The sequence below is a fragment of the Corythoichthys intestinalis genome, chromosome 3 (assembly GCF_030265065.1).
Source record: "Corythoichthys intestinalis isolate RoL2023-P3 chromosome 3, ASM3026506v1, whole genome shotgun sequence".
In the NCBI taxonomy this organism is placed as follows: Eukaryota; Metazoa; Chordata; class Actinopteri; order Syngnathiformes; family Syngnathidae; genus Corythoichthys; species Corythoichthys intestinalis.
Genome location: NC_080397.1, coordinates 10,046,682 through 10,066,361, shown reverse-complemented (window position 1 = coordinate 10,066,361; position 19,680 = coordinate 10,046,682). Strand labels below are relative to the sequence as shown.

The 19,680-nt window shown below is 41.6% G+C and overlaps 1 protein-coding gene across 5 annotated transcripts in view; it reads right to left on the bottom strand.

The window, feature by feature from the left end:
* slc4a4a (solute carrier family 4 member 4a) overlaps positions 1 to 19,680 on the bottom strand; it is a 118,410-nt gene that overhangs the window by 72,933 nt on the left and 25,797 nt on the right. For all 5 annotated transcript variants that reach the window (XM_057832342.1, XM_057832339.1, XM_057832338.1 and 2 more), the window contains one exon: positions 10,881 to 11,048. In XM_057832342.1, coding sequence (XP_057688325.1) covers positions 10,881 to 11,048 — 168 coding nt within the window. The remainder of the gene's footprint in view (positions 1 to 10,880; positions 11,049 to 19,680) is intronic.

Here is a 19,680-nt window from a genome sequence, read left to right as displayed (position 1 = left end):
GGTTTGATCTCATTTACTTTTGTGTTTTATTGGGATTTTGTAATTGTAATTTTGTACTGTTGTATTCACGCCGTTTTAGCGTGCTCTCTCAGTTGTATTTTCTTACTCGCGTTTTAGCGTGCTCTCTCAGTTGTATTTTCTTACCCGCGTTACTTAGCGTGCTCTCTCAGTTGTATTTTCTTACCCGCGTTACTTAGCGTGCTCTCTCAGTTGTATTTTCTTACTCGCGTTACTTAGCGTGCTCCCTTTGTTGTACTCATTAAATACTAAATTCGCTCTCTGATCTCCTGGTCTGTGTTTTGGATCCACATTAACGGCTTGCCGTTCGTAACAACCTCTGGGTTATGTGTTTAATTTCGGTCCCATTATTTTATCAAATTTTAATACTGGTGTCGTTGTTTTATATACTTTACATTTCTACATGCATGTATATCTTAATAAAATATAACATTTTGTTTATGAAACAAAATTCCCCAAAAAGTTGAAAAATGAGATAATAGATAATAAACTCACCAAAATGCTTGTCTTCCAAAGCATTTATATACTTCATCTGTGCATTTTAGCAGTGCTTGTGCCAGTCAATACACCTCAGAAAGCCACATACTGGGTTAAAACACCACAGTTGCGTTTAGCCCGAGAACGTTTATTTCACTCCAATCTTCCATATTTTTTCATTCTACACGCGCATTCACAGTTCATCATTGCAACTCAATAAACGACAATAAATGTCAAAATCCACCTCAGTGTGCCACATTTTGGGCTAAAAAAGCCAAAGTGATGTTGCGCCTGACACGGGGAATCCACCCAGATCCTTCGTGTGCTTTTGCTCGCATATGGTGCATCTCGGGCGGCCCGAGAGCTGTGCACGACGCCGGGGGGTTCATCGCTGTTATTTTCATCCAAATATGCCAGAAAACGGCCATGGCCTCAACGTGCCCCATATAACTACGTTATGAATGCATTAACTGACAGCACTAATATTAGATACAATTTTAATTGATATATTTGAGAACATTTTGGATTGATTTTATTTCCCAGGATGCAAGTTTGATCAATATCCAAGAACCTTTGGCTTTTTAAAAATTCCATCCAGTGACATTGTTGCAAGTCATTGATGTCATTTGTTTCCGGGTAAAAGAGTTTCAGCTTAAATGCCAAGCCAGACAAAGAGCACAGTGACCTTTCTTGATCTCATCAACTTTCAAGGCAATTCATCTCTTCCACCAAAAAAGCAAAACGATACGCTTGTCTCAAAGATTAAGCCATGCAAGTCTAAGTACATACAGAAACTGCCAATGGCTCATTAAATCAGTTAAAGTTCCTTTGATCCTCCCAGTTACTCAGATAACTGTGGCAATTCTAGAGCTAATACGGTGTATCACAAAAGTGAGTACACTCCTCGCATTTCTGCAGATATTTAAGTATATCTTTTCATGGGACAACACTGACAGAATGACACTTTGACACAATGAAAAGTAGTCTGTGTGCAGCTTATATAATAGAGTTAATTTATTTTCCCCTCAAATTAACTCAAAATATAGTCATTAATATCTAAACCCCTGGCAATAAAAGTGAGTACACCGCATGGGAACTTCGTACGTCCCTAAATGTCCAAATTGAGTACTGGTTGTCATTTCCCCTCCAAAATGTCATGTGACTCGTTACAGGAGTGCTGTCAGCATTGCTGCAGAGATTGAAGAGGTGGAGGGTCAGTTTCATTTCACAGTTTTTGCATTTCACATAATTTCCTGTTGCATTTCAGTCACTTCTTTTCCTTTTGGGCCATTTACCAGTCACTTCCTGTAGATTTGGGGTTACTTAAAAGCAGTATTGTCAATAACGGTGTTCTAACGGCATTATTTTTTTCAGTAGTGAGTAATCTAATTAATTACTTTTCCCCTCTTTGCAACACCGTTACTGTTACTGAGGATGTGAAGGGGCGCATTACTAAAATTTGGTTGAATAAGGCACAAGTTGTCTGAATTTGTCACAGCTTCCTGGGAGGGATCAGAGCGGGAGGGGGAGAAAGGAAGGAGGTGGTGACGCCGTTGCAAATGCGATGATGATTGTCTAAGTGGCTCGGAGCGTTAGCATTGCATTCACGTTCTCATTAGCATTAGCGTTTAGCGTGGCGAGCGTCATCTTAAACTCTTAGGCAATTTTTTTTGTTTTTCACATACAGTTCGTGGCATAGGCTACAGGTGGGTACAATTAATTGAAAATAATGTGCTCTTTTCCTGCTGAGTGTGCATTATCATCACCAAGTTGGCGTTGTCCTTGTATACACTACAGTATAATAATAATTTGGGTTTTAATAATAATATTTTTTGATACCAAAAATAGTCAATTGCCCTAAACTTTTCTTGAATGGCATATCCATGAACCTTGTGTGATGTTTTTTTAATCAAAACAACTAAAGCAAAGATAGGAGAGGCAGGGGATTCAGAGCCTCACCTGCATGTGAATATATATATATATATATATATATATATATATATATATATATATATATATATATATATATATATTAGGGATGTGACGATAAACAAAGTCACGGTTCAGTACGTACCCCGATACAGGGGTCACGGTTCGGTGCGGATTCAGTACAACAGGAAAAACAATTTGTTTTCAAGTTTGTTTTCCTAACAGCATTGGAAAGTTAAAGTTTGTATACTGTTACACTGTTATATACGGTGGCATGAAAAAGTATCTGAACCTTTTGGAATTTCTCACATTTCTGAATAAAATCACCATCAAATGTCATCTGATCTTCGTCAAAATCACACAGATAAAAAAAAAAAAACGTCCGCTTTAACTAAAACCACCCAAACCTTTATAGGTTTTCATAATTTAATGAGGATAGCATGCAAACAATGACAGAAGGGGGAAAAATAGGTGAACTGTCTGACTAAAAGAGCAATAGAAACCCATTTTTACCAATCAATTTAAGTCAGGTGTGGGGCCCAATCATTGATGAGTGGTTTAAAATCTGCCCTGCCCACTATAAAACACATACCTGGTAAGAATTGTCTTGATGACAAACATTGTCTGATGTGCACCATGACTCGATCAAAAGAGCTGTCTAAAGACATGCGATCAAGGATTGTTAATTTGTATCAAGATGGGAAAGGATACAAAACCATCTCTAAAAGTCTGGATCCTCATAAATCGACAGTCAGAGAAGTTGTCTACAAATGGAGAGAGTTTGCTTCTCTCCCAAGGAGTGGCCGTCCACCAAAGATGACGCCAAGAGTTCAGCGTAGAATACTCAGAGGGGTAAAAAAGAACCCTGGAGTGTCTGCTAAAGACTTACAGAAATCACTGGCACAGTCCAATATCTCTGCACACATCAACAATATGTAAAACTAAGGCTAAGAACGGTGTTCATGGGAGAACTCCACGGAGGAAGCCACTGCAGTCTAAAAAAAAACATTGTTGCTCATTTAATGTTCGCGAAAAGGCACTTGGACACTCCACAGAAGTTTTGGCAAAATATTTTGTGGACTGATTAAACCAATGTTGAATTGTTTGGGAGTAACACACAACACCATATGTGGAGGAAAAATGGAACAACTCACCAACGTAAACCCCTCATCCCCAGCGTGAAACGTGGTGGAGGGAGCATCATGATTTGGGGCTGTTTTGCTGCCTCAGGGCCTGGACAACTTGCAATCATTAATGGAAGAATGAATTCAAAGGTTTATCAGGATGTTTTGCAGGAAAACCTGAGGCCGTCTGTCAGACAATTAAAGGTAAAAAGAGGATGGATGCTGCAACAAAACAATGATCCAAAACACGGAAGTAAATCAACTTCAGAATTGTTCCAGAAGAACAAACAAGTTTTGGAGTGGCCAAGTCAAAGTCCAGACTTGAACCCCTTTGAGATGCTGTGGCATGACATAAAGACAGCGATTTATGCCAGACATCCCAGGAGTCTGACAGAACTACAGCAGTTTTGTAGAGAAGAATGGGCCAAGATTAGTCCTGATCGATGTGCCAGACTTATCTGCAGCTACAGGAAGTGTCTAGTTGAAGTTATTGCTCCCAAACGGGGGGCACAAAATATTAAATGTGATTGTTCACTTACTTATTTTACCCCCCTTCTGTAATTGTTTGCATACTATCCTCATTAAAATATGAAACCTATAAATGTTTGGGTGGTTTTAGTTAAAACAGACACTATTATATCATCTGTGTGATTTTCACAAAGATCAGATCGCATTTGATGGGGATTTTATGCAGAAATGTTAGAAATTCCAAAAGGTTCAGATACATTTTCATACTACTGCAAGTGAAATTTAAGAAAAAAAACGTAAAAAGTGTGATCTACGTTTTTTCTTTTTCTTTTTTTTTCTTTTTTTTTTTTGTTGGAATGAAAAAAAAATAGAATAGAATGTATAATAAATTAACGTAGAACACACAAGTTAAGATCAGTTACTTTGTTGAGTAATTACTCTTACAATGAGGTAACTGAGTAACTAACTCAATTACTCCTTGGGAGAAGTAATTTGTGACTGTAACTCATTAATTTTTTAAAGTTAGATTAAAACTGCTTAAAAGGAGTCTGAAGAATGTCCCAAATGATTAGGAAGTGATTCAAAATCAATAGGAAGCAATCTGTAAATGCCCTAAATTGAATAGGAAGTGTGCTGTAAATACCCACAAAAGACTGGCCATGAATGCTCTGGTATCAATGCCATTGATGGCGCTAGACGTCTAATCCAATCAAGATGAATTGGATGTCCAGCACCGTCAATAGCAGCCAGTGAGCTAATGTATACTCTATTCTAAAGGAAAATTTTGGTAGCAACCTGTTGGATCCTTTTTTAAACAATGACACCTTTTTAAATGATATATGGATTCTTGGCGAGAGCATATCAATAAACATTTGGGCAACAAAGTTTGACAATACATATCCGTTTTGATATATTGTCACACCCTGAAGGCTGATTTATGCTTCTGCATTGCGGTGACGGCGGACCTAAGCCGTTAATGTAGACCCGACTTACAACCCTACGCCGTAGCCTGGCGTGCGCCTCCAAAAAAATCCTGACTACGTGTCAACGCGTGGTGACGTGATCGTCGAAGGACTGTGATTGGTCCGCTCAGAATGTTGTGTCCGGTTCAGCACAACAACAGCACAATTTTTAAACATTCAAACACCTCGGTAAGCGTCTTCTTTGTCGCCTACGCTTCAACATTTGTATGGACAACATTTGCTGCTCAATATTGGTCAAATACATGCGTTCCATTTCTGTTGCCATTGCTGTTTATGACTGGAGGAAAACTAAAGGAATTCGACAAGAGTCCCCCAAAACCTTACAAAGACAAAGCCACACCCCTCTAGTGGCTCAGTGGTGAATTACAGAGCAATGCATTTCTTTGAAGCAGAACTTCGAATGCTCAATGACGACGTAGGGTCGATGCCGTCGCGCCGCCTTAAACAGAACGCAGAAGCATAAATAAGCCCTTAATGCCAAATAAGTCACATTTTGTGAGAACAGTCTTGCAGTAGCATGAGAAAATCTCGCCTTTTACGATGATTGCTCTAAGTATAAAAGAACACGTGTCCAGTATGCCGGTACGCCGTGCAGCCTCTGTTGACTGTTAACAACGTGTGGCGACTTTCCTCACGTTGTTGGCAGAAAAACAAAACCAAACATCACTGCTGCTGTCTTGTTCTTCGAAAGAGCCAACATTGCCATACTAAATGAATAGGCCTAACATGTTTTTGCTGCCAAGGTGAATGTTAGGTCTGATTGCATATTTCAACCTACTTTTTCAAAATTAAAGAATGCGTATTATCTCCAAAACTGGCAGAACTTTGCTATAAAGCTAAGAAAAAACTCGTTGATAAATACAATAATATATTTTTGTCTTTCTCTTTACGAGAACAAATGAGCACATGACTTTTTCCTAAAGATGTGAATATATTTTTTCTGATGGGCCTTACTGGACACAAACAAGTCCCAAATAAATCAAGATTCCGACGTCAGCATCAGCTAGCAGATGGGTGGCCTGTAATCTATTCTTTGATTGGATTTCTGTCCTGTAGAAAATCCCCAAATGTGCGCGCGCAGAGCACATTAAGGAACATGTACACATTGTGAAATCCAGTTGTTGTCACACCATGATGTGCCATCAGACACCATTGGCGAAAATTGGACTAGCGTGCCGGCACAAACCACAATACAATCACATCCTGTCAAATCTCATGCCCAAAATTGGCCGGATAACGTTAGCATTTCAGTTTGGAAATAAGTAGTGCTGCAGTAGTGTTTTAGCGGTGTACCGATACGACACTAAATGACATCATTTGTATCAGGGAGTAATAAGAAATAACATGCCGATACTATGTAATATGTACTTTTCCAGATCTAGATTCCGAACTCCGGTTGCACTACCCGAGATGGCCACAAATTGCGCACACCACCAAAATAAAGGATTGCTTGTCAACATTCCCAAAATGATGATAAGCATCCAATAGTCCTTCTGCTGTGGATTTCACTAGTAGACGTCAAATGCATTTGAATTTGGAGGAATGGTACCGAATCAGCTAACATCCATACTCTGTCAGCCTCCCGCTTCATGTAGATTGGACATCTAGTGCTCCCAATGGCAGCCTATGAAAATTTTGGCAAGCTGGTTTCCATACGTAGGCTTCTTATTAACTTAACTCAGTACTTCTCAAATAGTGGGGCGCGCAAAGCGATGCCAGGGGGGGTGCATGAGACCTCGGGGAACATGCTTTTATTTTGTTTTTTTGCCGTACTGGAATAAAGTGTACTTGCACATCCACTCAGTAGGTGGCAGTGGCGCTCTGGCTTTCAGAGTACGCGCAGTATTTTTGAACTAAGGAAGAGCACTCAGCACACACAGAAAACAGATATGAAGAGCAGTGTGCCACCGCCGTTTTCTGACCGGACTCACTCACGCAGCGACCCACTGTCTTGTCCGTTTCTCACGTCGCCGCCCGAGAACCCATGCCGAAAATGGCACGGGATCATCACGACGACCGCCCTCACCTACGGTTCTACCTCGGCCGCCGAGAATGCGCGTTTTTCGTGCCGTTTGCCTTTTAGCTTTGACTTTTAATACAGTGGGTGATGAGGTAAGACCACTGTTTACTGTGTCTAAAAATAATTATAGCGGACAGCCAGAAGCCAAATCAATTAAGACGCCACTTAAAGACATTAGACCCCGATCTCATTGATAAGCCGCTTGATTGTTTTTCAGTGAAAACGTGCCGAATATTGCCAACAATCGTCCTGCTTTGTCAGTGTTATATCAGTAAACCAGTGAGCATTGCAAAATAACTCCACACCATTGCAAAGGAGGTAAATACTGTGAGCAGCAAAAATAAAAACTGTCCTGTCCAAGGACACTCTTTTTTTTCTTTTATTCAGTTTTGTTTTTTCGGTCAAATTTTTTGGCATATTGTCCTCATGAGTGAATGTTTCTAATCAATTATAATTTGTTATTATTTACTGATTTTATTACATTTAATTTTTCTGTATCAAATGGTCAAAAATGTACCTTGAGTGTATTTTTTAACAATGTTAATAAAGTTATACTTTATTATAAGTCGATCTATGTTACTTTTTTTCTTTATTAGAAAAAAAAGGACATAATGTTAGGCAGATGCGTATTTATAATAGTAATTTTATAGACAAATGATACTATTCACAGCGGCGGCAGAGAGTTTGGGGGGGGCGCGAAACATTTACGTCTTCCTTGGGGGGGCGTGACAGAAAATAATTGAGAAGCACTGACTTAACTCAACTTAATTCAGCTTAACTCATCTCAACCTATTAGCTGCCATTGAGGGCACTGCTGTGAATTTCAATGAGTTTATCACTAATGGAGTAAAATGAACGTTCATTCGCTGCCAGCCCTCTCATTTTAAATGAATAGGACATCTATCACCGTCAATAACAGCCAATAAAAGTATTTGTTTCCAAATGTACAGTAGGTTTACCCCTTATTAACTCTACTCAACCCATCTTAACTCAACTAAATCAGACATAACTCATTGATTGCCATTGATGGCGCTCGATGTCAAATCTATCTGAAGTGGAAGGGATGACAACGACTGAACTTTTGCTCATTCGCTACTAGTGACAAACTTATATAATTTCACAGCACAGGAATCAAAAGAGCCAGATGATTGGACGTCTTTGTCACAGAACAAATTAATATGCTATGTTAACAAACGCTTGTTGTTCTCCATTTTATTGAGATCACTTCAATATAAAATGTTTGTTCTTGGTCTGTGATGTAATTACCTTACATATGTTTTTTTTTCTTTCCTTTGTGTATTTACTGACTATAGTACGATTTATAGTCTGAAAAATACGGTTTTATAGGTGATTATCTACATGGTACAAGTGGACATCCAATCCAAAATCTAAGCGGTGTTCGCACTTTGAAATTGCCCCTACATAACCTTCTTCCCTCCCCTTCGGAGCATCCTAACTGCGCCCGAGGGCACGACAGCAGGCGCTCCAGCCAACACGTGCAGCTGCAAACACAACACGCGCGCAGGGGGAAAAGACAAGTGGCCGTTACCCAAAAATTCAATTCGCAAAGGAGAGAGAACTCAACTCAGTTTAACTCAACATAACCCATCTCAACTCAATTTAACACAATTTAACTCAGTTTAATGCAACTTAACTAAGCTCAACTCACTTAAACAAAACATCCTAAACAGACTTAACACGATTTAACTCCTCTTAACGAAACACATCTTAACTCAACACAATTGTACCAATTTTAACTCAACTAAATTTAACCGATTTACAACTTAGCTCAGCTTAAGTCAAGTTTAACAAAACCCATCTTAACTCAACGCGTTCAACTCAACCCAACTTGACTAAATTTAATTCAAGGTAGCTCAATTTAACTCAACTTAACTTAACACGGGTTGAGTTAAAGGTGGAGTTTGTTGGCGTCCTGCCCTGCCCATCGCCGGTCCTGGCCCCGGGGTTTTCAGCTACGGTTTGTCTGGTTGCGTCTGGTCGTGCGTGGGTCCCGTCGGGTGCGCAGTTGTCTCGCGGGCGGGTGGGGGTGCCACACGGGTGACGCCCCGGGGACGCTGTCCTTCCGTTGGCGGGCGGGGCGGGGGTGGGGTGGAGTGAAGTGGGGCTTGAGTGGTGTATGCGGCGGCCATAGTTTCGTCCCGGGTCAGTCCGGCCGGAGCCGCGTCTCCTTGTACCGGGGAGGTGCCCCCTGTTGTCATATTGTGCACCCCACCTGGCACAGGGGGCTCCGGCCCCGGCCGCCTCTCCTGCCGGCGGGGTCGTCGGCGGGGCCCCTTGGGGCCCGCGGGGCCTTGGGTGGGGTTTGCTGTCCCTTGCCGGTGGGGTGGATATCCCCTGGTCTCCGGCGCTTGGCATAGCGCCTGTCCGGGGTGCGGGGTGGGTGCTCGGGCGGCGGGGGGAGGGGTGGTAGTCAGCGGTAGTCAGGGGCGGGGGTTGATCGGGGCCCTGGCGCTTCTCCCGCCCTGTGGCCGGTGTTTCTGGTGGACGGGGCCACGCCTACGAGAGCCTGCCTCTTAATTCACGCACTCCTCACTTTGCACTGTAAATATCTTTCACCCTGGCACCTACATACTCATTCATTTCTCCGGGGAGAGTTGGGACGGGGCCATACAGTCCCGGGCCAGCTCCCCCCTGATTTTAATGCATCACACACCAAGGTTGTGGGATGGTTGGGACCTGTTGGGGGGGGAGGGGGTGCTCACGGTTGCCTCCTCACGGCAGGCCCCGCCATTCCTGCACCTTTTTTAACGCACCACACACATCATACTCCACGTGAGAGCTCCGACAAAGGCGGTGGGACGGGTGGCTGGGTAGAAATTCCATGTAGACGTCCCACTGCCCCAAGCCAAGCTCTCCTATTTTAATGCATACATTGCACTATCCTCCCCACACAATCCCATCACGGTGCTGGGTAATATCTGCCAGCCGGTAACCTGGCAGCCACAGTAATAGGTGAGTCCCACACTTTTTCTCTATGGTATGGTTCCCGGGGCGTGCCCTCCCCTCTGCCTGGGCTGCCAGCCACGGGAGTGGGTGTACGTCGGGGCTACGATCTCGCGTCGCCCCGCGGCAGCTCCTCGGCATTCTCCTGCTTCCGCCTTCCCCTTTCTTCTCTGCCTGGGTATCCGCCCTGTGCGCCGTCGCGGGTCGCTGGCTGGACGCCGGTGTATTGGCTGGATGTCGCCAGCTCCGGCGGGGGACCCTGCTCTGCCCTGGGCTTGGTAAATGGTAAATGGAGAGTACTTATATAGCGCTTTATCTACATTGTTACAATGCCCAAAGTGCTTTACATTAGCATACATTTACCTATTCACACACACATTCACACATCCAACCCTTTAGGGGCAAATTAGGGTTCAGTCCCTTGCCCAAGGGCACTTTGACAGTGGGCAGTCATAGCTGGGAATCGAACCGCTGACCCGTTGGTCCCAGGACAACTCAAGCTACCAACTGAGCCACGGCCGCAGGGGGTCCCGCAGCGTGCTGTGCCGGTTGGGGGGCTGCGGCTGCGGCTCGTGGGCCGGGTGGGCGGACTGGGGGCGGGTATGGGGTTGGTGGTGCGTAGGGCCGGTTGATGGGTTCCAGGGTGGTCCCCCGGGCCACCTGGGGGGTGACAATGGCTCCTTTGCTGGGCTGCGGTAGGAGGGATGGGCTGCGCTGCAACTCCACGCTGCTCAATTTAACCATCATAGCTAAGCTCAACACAATTTTACTCCCCTTAACTCAACTCAGCTCAATTTAACATTACACAGTTTAACTCAACTTGACTTAACATAACTCAACTTAACGCAACTTACTAAACTTAACAAAAAGCCAATTGGGAAAGGAGATGGAACTCACTGAGAGGCTTAAAGATGTCGTTGCCGGTCTCATCGTTGTTCTCATTGTCCGAAACGTTCTCCGTCGGACGGTCCTTTCTGTCTTTCTGGCCAGCCGCGCGCCGGCGGTGGCGCCGACGACGCCGGTAGCTCTTAGGCACCCGCACGCCGATGTAGATGGTATGATGACCTTAAGCGAAGCAGACAGAAAAGAAAAAACAAGTCAATGATAAAATAGTATGAGAAATTTCCAGAAAATTCTAGTCTGTTGCGAGGCATAGTCTTTTGGTGAACAAAATGTGACCTAAAACGGAAACTTAAGTTAATTTCACATAATTCAGGGGTCTCCAAGTCAATTTATCAGGTGGTGGGCTGGCTGACAAGTCTGGGTGGGTGCGCACCACAACAAATGTTCCACATAAAAAGTTTCAAATATTTAAAAAAAGTTATCTAATCCTCCAAATCACAGATGTCAAACTTAAGGTCTGTGGGCCAGATCAAGACCACCACGTCATGTTAACTTCATCACGTTGTTCACATCCCAGCATTCAAAGCCAGTCCTCCTAGTTGAAATGAATTGAACATCTATCGCTGTCAATGGCAGGCAATGATTCCATTATACGTCACTTCCTTGTTTCCTGTTCATTGCTCATTTCCTGTTGATTTTGGGGCATATATGGGTTACTTCCTAATGATTTATCAAATTTAAAATCAATAAAATTAGAAAAAAAGCAGTGGTGTCAAACGTACGGCGCGTGGGCCAGAAGCGGCCCGTCAGTGGTCCATTTCGACCCTCGGCGTTGTTCTGCCTGATAGGCACTTTGTGGCTCCTCCATACTGTACACAGGGTTCGTACACCTTGTTTTATGTCTAAACTCAAGCTCTTTATAAGGACTTTCAAAACCAATTTTTCCAGTACCTTTTAAACAATATCCCAATGTTTTTTGTTCTTTTTTTAACAATGAGGTAGAAATAAAATATGGTACATTCCCCCAAGTACGCAAACGTCTTCCAATATGTTCTACGACCCCGGAAGCTCGAGAAATTTTGTTTGAAAGGCAGACAGCATGCTGAGAACACACTGAGAACCAAACACTTCCAAGCATTTTCAAGGACTAAGCCCCACTGGGCTACTACTATAAGCCGGAGGATTCAAAATGAAGGAAAAAAGTAGCGGCTTATAGTCCAAAAATTATGGTAGTAACATCTCATCAACAAAGAATACAAACAATACAATTGGCTTTATTTACTCTCCTCTGACGGCGGCACACTGGAGCTAACAATGCGCACGACTCAAGACAATCTAACTCTCGCGTAAATGTTATTGATTCAGCAACTACACCTGACTGTAGCAGTGAACTCTCTCTCTCTTGCTCTACTAAGTGGTGCAGGCGCAGCCTCACATTACACACAAACAAGGACCCAAACGGAACTGCTCATAGCTGCCAGAAAAAATCGATTACCAAATTCGTTGGCAACTAATTTATTAATCGATTTATTCGATTAGTTGTTGCAGCCTTCGTTAACAAGGAAGTGACAAAAAACCAACAGGAAGTAGCCCGGAAATGCCTGATAAAGCAATAGAAACTGATCCCAAATTTCCAGAAAGTGTTACTGTAAGTATCTTAGCCAACATTAACTCATTGCCTACCCTTGACACCAATAGATGTCCAATTCACTTATACTAAAAGGACTGGCTGTGAATGTTCATCTTTCAGTGCCACTGATGGCGCTCAACGTCCAATCCATTTTGACCAGTCAAAATTATCTTTACTTTAGAGTATGGGTGTAAACTCATTTTGGTTCAAGGGCTACATTTATTGCAATTTGATCTCAACGTCCAACCATTTTGACGTTGAGATCAAATTGCAATAAATGTGGCCCACAAACCAAAATGAGCTTACATCCATGCTCTAAAGTAAAGATCATTAGATAAATCACGAACTCGTTGTCTGCCATTGACAGCGTGAGACGTCCATTCCATTTTCACTTCCCAAAAATAACCTTATGGTAAGGAATCTTCTCACGTGTCTCCCGACTGCCGCTAGCGTGGGCTCCCAGAGCTTACACTACACTGTCAGTTCAAATATTTGGACTGAAAAAGAAATAGCGCGTAATTGCGAAGCCTGGCAAAATAGCGGCCGCGCTCGGCCCGTCGCGGCCGTTTCTTACCGACATTCACGCTCATTAAAGCGCAACGAACAAGCCTGTTTGCTCAACGCACTCCACTTAAGTGGATTTGAATGCCAACGTGCCAACATATAATATTTACTACAAGTGGCGCAGACATATCGACTGCGAGTAATCTTGGCAATGTTTGGACGTATACATTTTGAAAAGAGGGAACTCCCGAACCTCATTGAGTGCATTTTATTGCCTACGTGCCAACCCATATTATTTACTGCACATGGAACATGGCGTCTCGAGAGTTTTTCCAGGCAATGTTTGGATGTTACATAGATTTTATACAGAGAACAAGCCTTTCCAACTGGATTGGATGTCTAGCGCCTTCAATGGCACAGAAAGATGAGCAATCACAGCCATCCTCCCAGTTTAAATGAATTGGATGTTTAGCAGTGCCAATGGTGGCCAAAGAGTTAATTTTGGGACACTTTCTTGATAATTTTATTGTACTTACAGGTCACTTTTTGGGTATTTCTGGGTCACTTCCCATACATTTTGGATCACTTCCTTTTCATTGGTCACTTCCTGTTGATTTCGGATCACTCTGTTTTTGGAGCACTTATTACAGTCACCTTCTGTTGTTTTGGAAGCATTTTAGGGTCACTTCCTGTACATTTTGGATCATTTTCTGTTGATTTTAGGAAATTTCCAGGTCACTTACAGTTCATTGCCCAAGTCTTGTCGATTTTGGGGCACTTTTTCGATCATTTTACAATACTTACAAGTCACTCACCGCACATTTTGAGCCAAAGACTTCACTATCAGTTGACGGGGCACGGGGGTCGGGGCCGATCCGTAGGAGGTCTATTTTCAAAAACTGAAAATTCAAATATTTTCAAAACCAAAGCCACTAGCGACCTAAAACCAAAACAGGCACCTCCCTCAGGCATATATGAGTCTCAATGAGCAGCGCATTAAAAAATTCAAAGTTGTTCCACATAGTTAAATCCTGATTATTTATCTTTTATATAAGTATAACATGGCTATAACATCTCAGATTTTATGCTAGATGCACAAAAATCCCCAAATCCAGCGATAATCACCTATATTTTCAGGATCTAGCAAAATTTAACGTATTATATACGTTTTTGCCAGAAATAGCAACTTAATTTTTTTTTTTTTACAAAATCCAACATGGTGGCAGTCACAAAACAAAGAGCTTTTTAAGTTGAAAATTCTTCTAAATAAATGCTTAAATTGTGCAATTTCTATAGATATGAACGTATAACAGTCTAGATTCTTGATTAAAAGCAAAAAACGGGCAGTTTTCCTTCATTTTACGTAAATATCTCAAGCCAAAGTAACACCAATTTTATCCATTGATTTTTTTTCACAATGTGAATCCTCAGCCAAAACACTACTGCCTGCTGCTCATATGCAGTAGAACCTTCGTCCTGTTTCCACCTAAATCCGGCGTTAGAACGCAGCGTGTGTTTGATTTTATCACATTGAAAGCCAACTCAATATTCTGCATGGGTCGGCCCCCTACGGGAAGGCATGGCACAATGTCTGTGGTAGCTGTCTTGTCAACTGATGGTGGATTTTTGGGTATTCCTGTGTCACTTCCCCTACTTTTCGGACCGCTTCCTTTTCATTGGTAACATGATTTTGGGGGCACTTGAAGTCACTTTCTTTTGTTTTAGGAGCATTCCTGTACATTCTGGATCACTTTCTTTTAATTGGTCACTTCCTGTTGATTTTGAGTTACTGTTTGTTTCGGGGCTCTTACAGTCACTTTCTTGTTGTTTCTGGGGCATTCTGGGATTACTTCCTGTACATTTAGGATCTTTAGATCGGGCTTTGCAAGGCAAAGGCCCATATAGTTGAATTCCTTTTTATTTTTTTGAATGGCATTTCTTCGGTACGCCACACAGCCCAAACCGTTTGACCGACCGTCACCGTTCGGATATCAAAATGACCGGAATTTTCGCGCCACAAAGGGAATTTTTTGAACGACCGCCTAAAATTTTCTGTTCGCCCATAAATGTGGATTTTCTGAAAAATCAAAAAAATTTCTAAATGCTACTTGTCCTGCAATTTATGACCAAATCGTATGACTTACACATAAAAAATTTCAGGACGGTAAGGGGCATAAAAGTTGTGTACAGAATTTGGCAAAAATGTACAGTTTCCCCCATATTTACCAAAAACTGTTCCATTCATTTCTAATGGGATGCCAATGACAGCCACTTAGGTCCAAATTTCCTATTCATCTTCAATGGCAGAAAAACATAGGTTCTTGTGATTTTTGACAATTTACCATTACAGCCCATTGTCATTTTGTGGACTGATATTAACAGGACGTGCCCCAGAAATGTCCCCAAAGAAACAGGAAGTCACAATATAACAAGAGAACGTGTCCCCCAAATGTCCCCAAATCAACAGGAAGTGACCTCATGTCAACAGCACGTGTCCATGAAATGTCCCAGAATTCAACAGGAAGTGACCTGATAGATCTGTATCTACCACAGCAAAGCCCCATCGTAATTTATCCAGTTTTCTGATGATTTTAGGGAATTTCCACGTCACTTAAGCTTCATTGTCCAATTCTTGTAGATTTTGGGACACTTTTTTGATCAATTTACAGTACTTACGGGCCACATTATGCAAATTTTTAGGCATTTCTAGGTCACTTCCCGTACTTTTTGGATCTCTTCCTTTTTGTTGGTCACATGATTTGGGGTCATTCTGTTGGTTTTGGGGGCACTTACAAGCACTTTCTTTTGTTTTGGGATCATTTTTTGTTGTTGATTTTAGTGCGTTTCTAGGTCACTTCCTGTTCATTTTAGGGCATTTCCGGATCACTTCCTTTAGATTTCATGTCGCTCCTGCTGGTTTTGTTGCACTAAAGGTCACTTTCTGTTCATTTTGGCCAATTTCTGATGATTTAGGGGCATTGGCAGGTGACTTACTGTATTTGTTGGATCTTTTCCTGTGCTTTATGGCATTTTAAGGTCACTTCCTGTTCATTGGTCACTTCCTATACATTTTGCGGTGTTCACGGGTCACTTCCTGTATATTTTGGATAATTTCCTGTTTATCTTAGGGCATTTCTAGGTCACTTCATGTTCATTTTGGGGCATTTCCAGATCACTTCCTCTTGATTTCAAATCACTCTACTGGTTTCAGTGCACTTACAGCACTTAATTTTTTTGATGGTTTTGGGGGCATTCCCATTTAACCTTCTGTATATTTTGAATAGTTTCCTGATAATTCAGGGCATTTTAAGGTCACTTCCTGTTCATTGGTCACTTCCTATATATTTTAGGGCATTTCAGGGTCACTTCCAAGTTCTTATACATTTCTCACTCATTCTCATTGCTAACTTCTTGTTGATTTTCGGGCACTTCAGGGTCACTTATCATTTATCGTCTGTCGCTGTCAGTGGCACTGAAACATGATAATTCCGTGCCAATGTGCTAATTGGATATTTCACCCAAAATACAAAACTTTTTTGGAACGGTTTTGTATCATACACATGATCTGGCAAGCTGTAGAGATATGGCTGTGTGATGGCCATGTTAGTGGGGGAAACCAAAATCAGTCATTCAATCCCTGCCAGTCTGTCACTGTCAATGGCAGCCTTTGAGTTATTAGGCAATATGGATATGAAAAATTTCATCAACCATTTTTAAACATCTTATTGATTTACGGTTAAAAAAAAAAAAAAAAAAAAAAGTAATCAAAAGTTGTCTAAAAATAACAAGAACAAAACTCTTTAAGCATGAAAGAAAAACAATATGAGATCACTTTCAAATGTCGCTTTTTCGAGCCATGTTCACTAGCAGCATTTGTCGGACTCGGAACTAAAAGAAAAAAAAACAAAACAAAAAAAAACAATGGTGGCTTTTGTCCGCACAACAACGTAACATTATTCAGTCTCAGAACAATGCCTTGCTCGCCTAAACACAACAACGAATGGTTGAATTAATCCTGTCGCATCCTTCTCTATTTTCCAGGTCATTCCAGAATTAGAGGACGTTTGAACTTGAAGATTCTTTAAAAATAAGTCTTGACTGTTCATATTTTATTCTATATATTCCTCTATAATTAGATAAACAAGCAAAGGCTTGATTAGCTTAGCTAACTTAACAATGGTAACTATTTTATTTTTTTGTATTTTACTGTATTTAGGATAATCACAGTAACAGGGTTGCATTTTTGTACTCATAAATATCATCCATAAGGCTTGAAGTCTTAAAGCAGAGTTGGTGGAGTAATTAATCAGATCTTTTTTTCCGTTCGCAGTCTTTGACCAAATCGCATAGCTTACATATCAAAAATTCCAGGACGGTAAAGGGCATAAAAGTTGTATAAAAAATTTGGCAAAAACTGTCATTTCCCAAATGGATATCAACAGGACATGTCCGCCAAATGTTCCCAAATTAACAGGAAGTGATCGTATATCAACACGATGTGTCCTCGAAATGTCCCAAAATCAACCGCAAGTGACCGTATATCAAGAGAACGTGTTCCCCAAATGCCCCCAAATCAACAGGAAGTGACCTGATATAACCAGGATGTCTCCCCAAAATGTCCCCAAATTAAACAAGAAGTGACCTGATAAATCTGTATTACCACAGCAAATCACCATCATAATTTCTCCAGAAATTGCAGTTTTGTAGTTTTTAATTAATTTTCTTTTTTTACTTATAGTCGTTTTTATCATTCGTTTATTATGATATGATATCTTTATTTTTGGATTTTTTTTATTTTTAGCTGTTTTTTCCCCCCAATTAAGTGTATATCATGAGTATGTACTCATGTATTCCTCCAATGCTTTAAGAAGACACTAGAACATGCAATTTCTGGAGAAATTGCTATGGTAGCTCATAGACTTCATTATATACAGTTGTGGTCAAAAGTTTACATACACTTTTGAAGAACATAATATCATGGCTCTCTTGGGTTTCCAGTTATTTTTACAACTCTGATTTTTCTCCGATACAGTGATTGGAACAGATACTTCTTTGTCACAAAAAACATTCATGAAGTTTGGTTCTTTTATGACTTTATTATGGGTTAACAGAAAAAGAGATCAAATCTGCTGGGTCAAAAATATACATACAGCAACACGAATTAGCAATTTCTTGTGAGTGATTATTGACTTGAACAATCATTGACTTGAACAAGTCAGGAAAGTCCCTTGGAGCCATTTCAAAGCAGCTGCAGGTCCCAAGAGCAACAGTGCAAACAATTGTTTGTTAGTATAAAGTGCATGGCACTGTTTTGTCACTGCCACGATCAGGAAGAAAACGCAAGCTATCACCTGCTGCTGAGAGAAAATTGGTCAGGAGGGTGAAGATTCAACCGAGAATCACCAAAAAGCAGATCTGCCAAGAATTAGAAGCTGCTGGAACACATGTGTCAGTGTCCACAGTCAAGCGTGTTTTGCATCTCCATGGACTGAGAGGCTGCCGTGCAAGAAGGAAGCCCTTGCTCCAAATGCGGCACCTTAAGGCTCGACTGAAGTTTGCTGCTGATCACATGGACAAAGATAAGACCTTCTGGAGGAAATTTCTGTGGTCAGACGAAAAAAAAATCGAGCTGTTTGGCCACAATGCCCAGCAATATGTTTGGAGGAGAAAAGGTGAGGCCTTTAACCCCAAGTACACCATGCATACCGTCAAACACGGTGGTGGTAGTATTATGCTGTGGGGCTGTTTTGCTGCCAATGGAACTGGTGCTTTACAGAGAGTAAATGGGATAATGAAGAAGGAGGATTACCTTCAAATTCTTCAAGATAACCTAACGTCATCAGCCCGAAGATTTGGTCTTGGGCGCAGTTGGGTGTTCCAACAGGACAATGACCCCAAACACACATCAAAAGTGGTAATGGAATGGCTAAATCAGGCTAGAATTAAGGTTTTCGAATGGCCTTCCCAAAGTCCTGACTTAAACCCCATTGAGAACTTGTGGACAATGCTGAAGAAACAAGTCCATGTCAGAAAGCCATCAAATTTAACTGAACTGCACCAACTCTGTCAAGAGGAGTGGTCAAAGATTCAATCAGAAGCTTGCCAGAAGCTTGTGGATGGCTACCAAAAGCGCCTAATTGAAGTGAAAATGGCCAAGGGACATGTTACCAAATATTAGCGCTGCTGTATGTATATTTTTGACCCAGCAGATTTGATCACTTTTTTCTGTTCACCCATAATAAAGTCATAAAAGAACCAAACTTCATGAATGTTTTTTGTGACAAAGAAGTATCTGTTCCAATCACTCTGTCAGAGAAAAATCAGAGTTGTAGAAATAACTGGAAACTCAAGAGAGCCATGACATTATGTTCTTCAGAAGTGTATGTAAACTTTTGACCACAACTGTATATTGGCATGACACTTCCGCCAGACCCTGCGCCACGCCTACGATAGGTGGCCTGCCCACACTCAGCTTCAGTTAAGGCTAAGTGATGCTTCGCAATCGGTCGCCGTAATTCTTAAAACCTACGCAACACTGGATTTAGGTTGAAAAAGGACGAAAGCTGTACCGCATACAAACAACAAGGATTGTCTAAGGAGTGATTTGTTCGAGGATTCAAGGTAATTATTATATTTGTCGTACCATGCATGCATTTTGAAACGTTGTGAAAAAAATCAGTGGGAGAAATAACCGCTACTGGATTGGTGTCATAATTCGCA